The sequence below is a fragment of the Geospiza fortis genome, unplaced genomic scaffold (genome assembly GCF_000277835.1).
Source record: "Geospiza fortis unplaced genomic scaffold, GeoFor_1.0 scaffold962, whole genome shotgun sequence".
NCBI classification, from domain to species: Eukaryota; Metazoa; Chordata; class Aves; order Passeriformes; family Thraupidae; genus Geospiza; species Geospiza fortis.
In genome coordinates, this window is record NW_005054620.1 from 82,177 (window position 1) to 92,885 (window position 10,709).

The window sequence follows — 10,709 nt, forward strand, 5'->3', positions numbered from 1 at the left end:
GAGGGAAATAGGAGAAGTGGCTATTGCTGCCGGGCGGAAAGCATCTCTCTCCCTCTGCCGGGGAGCGCGCCCTGCCGCTGCCTCCGTTACGTACACGTTGGTTTGAAAAAATGCATCTAAAAGGTCTACTGAAAAGCAAAACAAGACACACAGCTATTTCAAGCACACAGAAGATTGCTGCTGGAGGTTGCTTACAGATAGACAGCCCGTTCATAGTGCTGTTTCTTGAAAGCCAGTGCACTCTGCAGGAACATTTAGGGCTGCCGTAACCATTAGCACTCAGAATGACACCCCGAACCAGTGAATGGGACAAAACAGACCGTGCTAAAACAACAGACCGTCCTCACGCTCCTCAGTCTATCCAATCTATATACTGGCACCAGAACAAGTAGATACCACACCAGCCGTCTTCCTTGCACTTCAGCTATTAATGAAATCTGTTATTAGTCTGTTATTAGTTGTAATTAATATGTTATTAGTTATAAAAGCTGTTATTATTTATGGATTCTGGCAACAGAATTCACTATACGCCATAGAACAGTGTTTGAAGAAAATCTTTCTTTCTTGAAGAGGAAAAAAGGTTCAGCTCTTCAGGTCTGCCTTATGATTATGGATCTGGAAGTAAGCAGACTGGTGGTGTGGGCTGCTGTAGCTCTGAGGCTCAAAGGTGCTCACAACATTGGCAGCTTGCAGTTTCCCTTACAGACAGTTATATTAAGGGATTTTTAGCACACCTGCTTTCTCTTCCCTCTCCCTGACCTGTACATTAAAGTACAGGTATGACAAAAAGAAGTGCCATTAATAAAGTAAATATAGCTTGAGAGGCTGAATGAATTTCTGACTTCACTGCAGTAGGGAATACTTACCCAATTTTAAATGGGGCTGGAATCTAGCAAACTGGAATGAAACACATATCAATGTACTGAATAGGTACATTTTCAGCCATCACTCCAGAACCTCTCCTGGCATGCAGAAAGCAGACCCTGCTTTAACAGTATTTTGTAAATTATTGTTGGTATGTGTGTGTGAGAAAGAGAGAGAAAAGTGCAATGATTTCAAGATTTTTTAAGGTCTGAGAGAACCTAAGACTATCCCAAATCTCTTAAACACAACCCTTGTGCTGATCTCAGCAGCCATGTCCACTCTTCCTGGGCCAAATGCAGGTAATGAACAAGTACGTCACTTCCCTAGGTAACCTTTTCAAATTCACAATTAAGAATGATTCTTATTTCTTAACAAAATTTGCCCCTGTTCTATGTCAGCTCTTGGTTGGAGCTTTCCAAGGATTAGATGGACAAGTAGCACATTTTTCAGTACACCTCAGAAAACTCATAGAGCACCATTAAAACTTCTGTAGGTTACAGAGAGTTAGAATTAGTGTGAAATACCCTGTCATTTATTTCAAAGGCAGAATTCACGTTCTTTTGGCAGCTGTTGGAAGCACTGCCCAAAGGAATAGAATGTCTCTCATGAATAAAATGTAAGAATCACAATTATGGGTTCTGAAATGCAGCATGAGGTAAGTTTTCAAGTATTTTTTGTCTTATTCTAATATTCACAGGATCTGACAGAAACTAATTTCCAGCTGCTATATTTCTCTGTTTATTTGTATACCTGTGCTTGGAGGTATTTTCCCTGGTATTTAAATCCAGGGGGAATGTAGTTATGCCACTGCCGTTAATCCCTGACACCTCAGTACTTTGATTCCTTTGCCACAAAGTTGATGAGGTCATTAGTTAAATACTGCTAGTAAAAGGACATTTTATACCTCCCTCTATTACAAGTAAGGGATCAGGCTGGATCTACCTACTGCAGTTTACAACTGCTGCTGTTTATTACAGTTTATATAGTTATACTTTTTATTTGCTCCTATTCAAAAGTGTTTACAGCTTTTAATTTGAAATTGTTCAACCTACTTTTTGATCCCCAAAACTTCTACAGGAGTTGATTACTTGACTGACTGAACACCATTAGGAACAACATTTATGTCTCTCTATCTTGTGCTTTTGCTTATGCCCTTTTAATAGAAATGGCACAAGGGTCTGAGCACATACAGCAGTTAACTTTCACTGAAAATCCAATATAAAAAAAGAGAATGCTGAAGTCCACACAGCAAAGGAATTGTATTTACATTCTCAGTTGTGATTCTGCACAAGGAGACTGCAGGACTTCATGCACTTTTATTGCTGGAAATCATACACCTGAAGAAATGAACTATTAAATGTATTTCTCAAGTATCCTATTAAAAACTTTTCTTGGAGAATAGGTGTTTGGGCTTTAACCACATAACCTTTGCTTTATGTACAAATGCTGAAGCACTCTGCTATTACCCAAAAGACAGGTATAAGCAAATCAAGCAATCATTTGACATGACATCTAACTCCAGGAGACACTTACCAGCTGAAGTGCTCAATCATTTAGTGGCACACCATCTCCTACTGGGGTGCAGCTCACAAGGTTTCTCTCATGCTTTACTGAGGAAAATCTTCAAGTCAGATCAATGGAATTATCAAATTGCAGCATTAGGCACTTTGCACCATGTACTAGGCCTGCAAATGTAGCTTGTGACTGTACTTTATTTTATATCTTGTAACTCCAAATAAAAATTGTGAGCTAGTTGAAGGTGGGATCCAAGATGTCTAAATGACCAGACTCTTGTGGCAAACAACTATGCTGTGTCTCTTTGGTCTGTTAGCCTGGCCAGGCAATTGCACTTCAACACCCTCATGAGTACTTATACCTCCTCCTCCAGATGAAATTACTTCCACTCCTTTTACTAAGTCACCTCTTTGTTAAGTCACTGTTCACCTAAGTTTCTGATGTTTGTAGAGGGTTCTAAAGAGAAAACCTGGATCTGCAATTCTAGTGCAAGTATTGGGGCTACATGACTCAATGTAGTCATGAATCAATGTATCAGTGCAGCTGTCCTTCAGTCATATAAAGTGAGACTGATCACTCAGTATGCAGATCTTTGATGAAAAACTGCTGCATGCACAGCAGTTCTCAAAAAAAGCTTGAGAACAATTGCATCAAATATCATGCAGTTAAAGACCATCTTCAGACTAAAAACATGAAGTAATACACGAGTGAAATGAGGATGCCACAAACAAAATCATGTAATTCACTGAAAAAACCAACAACTACTAAAGGGCATGAGCTCTGCTGAAGGTAAAAGCAAACTCCAAACAGTGCATTGAAGAGCTGTGTGACATTAAACCACACACCACAAAAGGGACTCTTGGAAGAATCAGTCTGATCTACTTTTGGTGGGAAATGCATATGCTATAAATAAAATACAAAATATTGACATTTTTCTCTGCAAGAAAGACACTTAAATAAATTTGTGGTATTTTAAAATTTATGATATTTACATGAGAAAGCCAAAGTACTGGCTAGCCTCCACATTAGGAACATTGCTGTGCACTTTTATGTGGAGATCTTTTTCCTTTCTTTGAGGTTTCCCATTAAGAGCTCTTCAGGATTATTAGTTCTGCTACCAAGCAGAATTCAAGGGAAACATCTTTATCTGCTTTAAATCATATACTGATATTTGCAATTGGAACATGTTAAACATTTTTTTAAGGTTAGGCCCTCAATGCAATTATATTTTAATGGTACATTGTGTCAGTCTAATTGATATATACACATTATATAGAAAATTTGCATGTGGAATCATTCCATAAGATACAAAGCAAGGATTCCAAGACTCCTGTACTTTTAAAAAAAAAATTAAGTAATGTTCATCATCTACTTTTAATAAAGAAAGGTATGATGGAGCCAAGACATATACCTAGTACCTCGCCACCATCTACAATCTGCATATTTAACAAAAAATGTTGCTGAATGTGGCTATTGGTAGGCATTTAGAGCCTATAAATTTAGTCATTTAGAGACAATTGCATGGAGGGAATGCAGAGGAATTATTTTTTAAAAATTCCTAGATTGTTCTTGAAGTTTGAAGAGAGATCGCGTTTTTTGTCCCAAAGTTTAATTCTTCTTATTGCACATACAAAGGATGAAATCTCACCTGAAATTTCACCTGTGTACCTAGCAACAAGTATCCCAAGGACTGATCCGTGGCACTGGGGCCAGCTTACACAGAACAGATTTCATCAATGTTATTTACCTCCTGAACTCTGTAACAGGCCAATCACATCCAAAGTGCCCACCAGAAATGGTACCTTGCCAGTTCCTGAATTGAGCACAGGCCAATACCTGAGCCAGCAAGTGTTCTAACAACCAACTGTACAGATGACCGAGCTACAGTGTCCCAGAAAATTTTCTGGCACTACCAAGTCTAGCGACATAGAGGTAGTGTGACAGGCTTAACATTAAGCCTTTAATGTACACATTTTGGTCCCAGTCAAAAATGTGATCCAACCTTTTTTAACCAATTTTAGGATGAAACAATCTCTAAATGAGCTTTTGTCGCTCTAATTCTGACTAAAAGAGGCATCTGATATCTCACAGCGTTATTGCTATTAAAGCAAGAGCAAAGTGTGCGGTTTTGTGACTTTTAGCCTTGGAAGCATATTAAACATGGCAGTAACAAAGCTGAAGCATGGTCTTTGCAAACAAGAAATGCATTTTACAGGTTTTCTAGTCAAGCGTTTTTCTTCTCGTGATGATCCAATACAAAACAAAGCTGAAAACCTTTTATTTTTTTAATGCACATTGAATTTTATACAAGGTTGTAATAGTCACAGTCCTCATGAAAAACTCCAGAGTTAAAGGAATTTTTGTCCCCCACTTTTTTTTTCTCACCCTCAAGATCAAGATGTTGTAGTAAGACAATGTCTTGAATAACCTTGTATAATATCTCTGAAGAATAACTGAGACTTCAGGGTAGTCAAGAGCAATGTAAGCCAAAAAGCTGTGCAAACAGGCAGAATTTGATTTGCAAAATGAGCATGAACAATAACAATCAGTAAATAGAGGTGCTTTGGCATTGGAAGGAGTTGGAAAAATGGATCTGTGGATTTCCAACACACTCACCACAACTTACTGTATATCAGTACATTCAAGTTTGAGTTGTGGGGACACATCTTCTGTTATGATCTAAGCAGTAGTTTTCTGAGACTTTAAAGTCCTGGAAATGATGACATCTGCTCAGTATGCTCGTAAGTGGCACAACTGTGTATTTTATCATTTCACTCTTGACGTAACTTTAGTTTCATTTAGCTTCTTCAGGTTTCCATGTGCATTTAAGACTAGTTCAAACTACAAATTAGAAATCTATCATTAAAGCTAGTCTCTAAACCATTATAATAATTAATAAAAATAGTGCCTCACAGTGTGAAGGGTTTGCATCTGATGAGCATTAACTTGAAACAGGGTAACTGAATTTTGCATAGAATTACCTTTTAATATCAGGATGTTGTGAAGTACTAGGTTTTTAATAAAAACAGTATAGTAACTTCCCTTTCCAATACTCATCTTATTTCTCAGTCTTTAAAAATTATTTATTGAATTTTTTTCAATTTGTCTTTTCTGTTAATTCAGTTACATTAATCAAGTGAATTACATTACAAATATTGGCAGTTCAGTATAGTAGCAGCATTAGTATAGTAGCATATCGGTTGAGCACAAAACTTTGAGTAAATCTAGACTTTCATTTTTTGTTTTGTACAACTCTCACTGATCTGTCCAAGAGTCAGTCTTTACTTTCATGCCCTTTTTCTCCCACTCTAGCAATTGAAGTCACTTAAATGACACCAAATGCAGAGAACACAGCTCATGTTCTGCCTGGGCTTCTTAGGTTTCCAATTTACTGGAAATATTCTTTTCAAAGAGAAAAGCATATCAGGACAATCTATGATTTTAGAAGCTGTAACTGTCCCTTTTTAAAACAGGAGATTGAACATGTCTCTTGCAAGTTCTAAAAGCAATGTACTGGGAAGCACTTATTTGTTTACTTGACACATTATCTACTTGACATGTTTGCAGTATGGTTTGTTACTTAAGAATACGAGCAAGGAAAATTTTCTGCCACCTAAAATCAAACCTCAGCTCCAGACAGAGTCCATGGTCCTTAAAGAGCTACCAGAGGTAAGTACTGACCACCTCCCTGATGCAAGGTACAAACCCAAAGGGAAAGTGTCAAAAAGGAGGACTCTCTCTGTAAAGAAGGTACAGAAGTTACATGGGGGAATTAGCAGAACTGGAGCTGGCAGTCAATAAAAGCAACAAAATAAAGGCAGCCACTTAGGAGCACTGAGGAAACAGAAAGCAAGGGCTGGATCAGTAAGTACTCGCTGTATACTGGTAAACTAGACCCCAAGAAAAAATTACTTGGGGTTGGAAAAAAATTAAGAGCAGAAAAATGCTGAAGCAACCAGTAAAAAGTAAGTATTATTCAGGGAACAAGCTGAATCTTAGATAAATGAATAATTCAAAGCTTCATGATTCATTTTATCCAGGTCCAAAAATGCATGTGGTAAAGGAGGAAATCCAGACCATTACTACGGGTTTTACATTATTGGATTATCACATTTTGAGGAATTGAGGCAAACGATTTTTTATTCAACTTCAGAGGATAAAAATTATTTATAGATTCAGCATAAATGACAACATTCTATAATTAGCTGGCAGACACAATGACCTATAGTTCTTGAAGATCTCAGTGTCTTTTGACTTTTTAAAACCAAAACACAACGCCCCCAGCGCACGCATGCGCACACACACACACACATCAACCTTCTTGCATCACTTCTGAAGAGCACATTTGCAGTTTATCAGTAGTTTCATTTGTTAAGATCAAGTGAGGTGAAAGGCACCAATAGAACATTCTTTAAAGAGAACCAGACTAGTAGCTTATCTTAGGTAAACATACTGTCACACGGGAGAACGAACTACTTATATTTGTAAGACCAGCATGTGGACATACTATGAAAAAGTTTGAAAAAGAGCCCTAGATAAAACTATGCAAATACCTTTGTCCTTGTGTACCCTCTAGTGGCTGTCGAGGTTATGCTGGCCTCACAGTAACCAAGCAGGCAATTTCCTCAAACAGACAGAATCAGAGTGCTTCCCTCTGCAACAGTTCTTTTAAAGAGATGGAGATTCATGAGATCAGGGTTCTGAGCAGGCAAAAGTATGGATTATTTGAAGTTTAAAGTTTACAACAAATTCTGCCTTGTTAGTTTAATGAAGTGAACCCAAGTTTTCCATTTAAAAAGTGCCAAGATACATCAAGCTATGCACATAGCAAGCATTCAGAGCAGGTGCCTGTGTAACAGTGGCGTATGTGCATGCTGCACGCAAAGTGTGGCAACGTCAGTAAATTAAGCTGGGTATTACTCTTCCAGAAGTCCTTTCAGGTGGAAAAAATCCAATACACAGGCTGCAGAAACTACATAAGAGCCACTTATGTATGAAATAGGAGTTCCAGACTATAGTAAAAACATTATTTAAACTAGAAATGGCTGTTTTGTCTGTATGTGCTGAAGAACTGGATTACATCAGGGACAAAAACTGTCATCCAGTATAAGAACATTCTCCAAGCAAACAACTAACATTTAATTTGGTTCAGCTTAAACAAACATAAAAGACTGTACAACAGACACTTCAAATAAACCCACTAAAAATCTCCACCCCTAACACCCAAACTCCCCAATAAATAAAAGCAAAGGTCAGCACCCTAGTCAAGGTACAAAGTCCTCTCCATAATGGAAAAAATCTCAAGTCAATTCTCAGTGCTATGAATTAGGAAAAGAATATAAATTGCATGCTACTGTTTAGTGGACCACACAGCTGGTAAAACATGAAAATTAACAACAGTCAAAAAGAGAATATATAGTGGTTTTAGCAGCTCATATCTACTTTTTCAAGAACTCTAGATTCAACAGCTAGCTACATCATTCAGCTAAAGATGCAAGTCATCAAACAGCATAAGAAGAAACAGCTTGAGAACTGCTGAAGTGTTGAGCCTTCAACAAAACATTACAAAATTTGTGCAGGAGGGAAGTATTGTGAGGCCTCTCATAATGCTGTGCCATCCTAAATGAGGTACTCAACTTACCAACACAATGAAGGCAAAGGGTGGAGTAATTAGAGTAGATACCAACCCCCATATATTACAAGAAAAAAAAAATCAAAATACTGTCTTGAAATAATATGAGATAATGCACATTCAAGATGAAGATTTCACAAAGAACAGGATGCACACCACAGATGTACAACACGTAAGAAGTAAACTGAATCCCAGGCTACAGGTACAACAGACATTACTTTTAATAAAAAGGTTCTCTTATCTTCAGTACAACATATGGACAGAGCTGTCCAGTCAGTCCTGCAGACGAATGAAAGTTTCCCTTCAGATACAGCAATTAAGTAGTCAGCAGCAAGAACGCTGGCTCTACTGTACATGGCAGGTGCAGGTGTTTTTTCTGTACCCCAGATGTACATCAGAAAAAAAGCCATGTGATCGTATAGCCTAACCAGGTCTTTGCTTATTCATCTGCATCATATGTTCATAGGCAGCAATGCAAAAATCCCTCTTTCTGTGTGTTTACAGCTTGAGTTCAAGTTAGTCCTTTCTCCATTTTTGAAGAGAAAACCTGAACAACTGTGTGGCCAGTCATTCATCCCCATGCCTGAGTTTTGCAATAATGCAGTACAAGCTTGCCATCACTTCCAAAACACTGCAAGAAAAACAAAAAAACAATAGTTGTTACAATTATTCATGGGCTACCATATACATGAAGCAAAACAAAAAGTCTTCCCATCAGATAAACATGTCATGGAATATTGTCATGAGAAAGCTCCCCATTACAGTGAGAGGCATGGAAACACACTGCACATGAAGGAATGCATTTCCAGAGACTGCATGAAGTCACATCTCTTTGGACTCCATTCACACAGATCAGTGAACATCAATTACACTACAATTAAATGCAAGCTATTACTGCTAGGGGCAGCGAGAGATTTCAAGTGCCCGAGGTGTGCAGACAGATCCTGCTAAATGCATTTGGAAAGGATATTCAGGATGAAAGTTACCTCATAGAGGGTCCCCACTTCTTGGTCTGGAGATGGAGCAAAAGACTGGTTTACGTATATGAACTGCAAGAAAATGAGGGAGAAGAGAGCGAGATAACACAGGCTCCCACTGGGAACAGAGAAGAATCATTCTGCAGTCAAAAGTTCTGCTATAATCTTTAAGCATATAACAGCATACGACCAGTTACTATCATCTTCACTTCAGCGTGGAGGAGGAACAGGACTATGAGGAGTCCCCTCTGTCTGACCAGCCGACCAAGCCAAAGTAAACATGCTGACTTCCTTTTCCTGCAAGCTGACCCATTACTCTCCCATACAGCTGCACAAAGTGGTTTAGCTCTTGGGCTCTTATTTCAGCCCAAACCACTCACGCTATTCCAATTTGCTCAATTAGAATGGCCAACATAGAAATAAGAAACATCTTGTTCTATTTTCAAGTAATCTTTCTCACTTCCTGCTCCAAAAAATACATTTACATGTATATGTATAGGAGCTAATCCTCAATGACAGAGGGCCTTGTGATCTGCTGGGTGGGGCAACAGCGGACACTGGGGTATCACGTGCTATTTCCAAGTAAAAGATATAAAATTCCTAGGGCTTTGTTCTTGAAGCATAGCCTTAGGCTTCAGCCACACAGGAAGACTATGTTCTCCTGGGGTTTTTTGCACTGAGGTAATGAGATGATAGTCATGATCTCAAACTGTTGAGAACGTCCTTGGTCAACATCATACTTATCACTCTTCTTTGAGATATTAAACCATGGAAAAGCAGATCCCTCATGATTTCCAGGTGAATCAGAAGGCCAGTGCATTTATGCCTATATACTTAAATAAGATCCTCCAAACAAAGAATAGAATGAATTCAGCTACACTTTAGTTGACTATTTTAATGAGGCTAGCTTTAACTGTGTATCTTCAATAAAAACTTTGGACTGTACTGAGAGTTCACTGCAGAAAAACAAAATCAGTGCAACTGTATTTCCAGCTCTTCCAGTATTATCATGAGGCCACTTTGGCTAGTCACTTCTGCAGGAAGGAATCCATAAATAACTCTGGCAATCTGATGCCCAAGGACAAACACCTCCCAACTCCCCATTTTAAAAGCAAAATCAGTCCTATGACAGCAGCTAAACTATTTCAGATGTGAGTTCTGAAGGAAACAGACACTCAGATTCAGAAAGCTGATCCCAAAAGCCTCTGGACTGCTTCTCCAATACTCTGTCTCTATACCTAGTTCCACCAGGTACACAGTGCCTAGCAATGTTTCCCTGGGACACACAGCTGCCCAGCGTGCCTGACAGCTCTGCCTGACAGACACAGAGAAATACAGACACTGCAAGAAGCCCAAAGGTCAGTGCCGAGCACACCCACACTGCGCTGTACACACCCACAGCGTGCTGCACACACCCACAGCTCGCTCAATATTACATCCTGAGTCTACTTCGAACAGTTGTCTCGGTGCTTCTGCTCCAGGTTTCCTGCAGGCAGCTGTAGCCTAGATTTCAACAGTGTCTTTGCAGGTTTGACAACGCGGGCCCTGCGCGCTCAGCCCCCGCCCGGTGCCCGCCCGTACCAGTTGTTCGGAGGCCATCAGCTTGAGGAACTTCTTGATGAAGTCCACGAGGCCCTGGATGGTCCGGGTCCGCTCCACCGCCCACTTCTTGGTCCTCATGATGGGGGTGTCGCCCACGGCCTTCAGCAGCACGTCAACTG

At 39.3% G+C, this 10,709-nt stretch overlaps 1 protein-coding gene across 1 annotated transcript in view; it reads right to left on the bottom strand.

Moving 5' to 3' along the window:
- Window positions 1-7,497: 7,497 nt before the first annotated feature.
- ATG12 (autophagy related 12) overlaps window positions 7,498-10,709 on the bottom strand; it is a 4,249-nt gene continuing 1,037 nt past the window's right edge. Inside the window, exons 3-5 of the mRNA XM_031064724.1 lie at window positions 10,570-10,706; window positions 8,998-9,060; window positions 7,498-8,642 (exon numbers count right to left, since the gene is read on the bottom strand). Coding sequence (XP_030920584.1) covers window positions 8,583-8,642; window positions 8,998-9,060; window positions 10,570-10,706 — 260 coding nt within the window. The 3' untranslated portion in view covers window positions 7,498-8,582. The remainder of the gene's footprint in view (window positions 8,643-8,997; window positions 9,061-10,569; window positions 10,707-10,709) is intronic.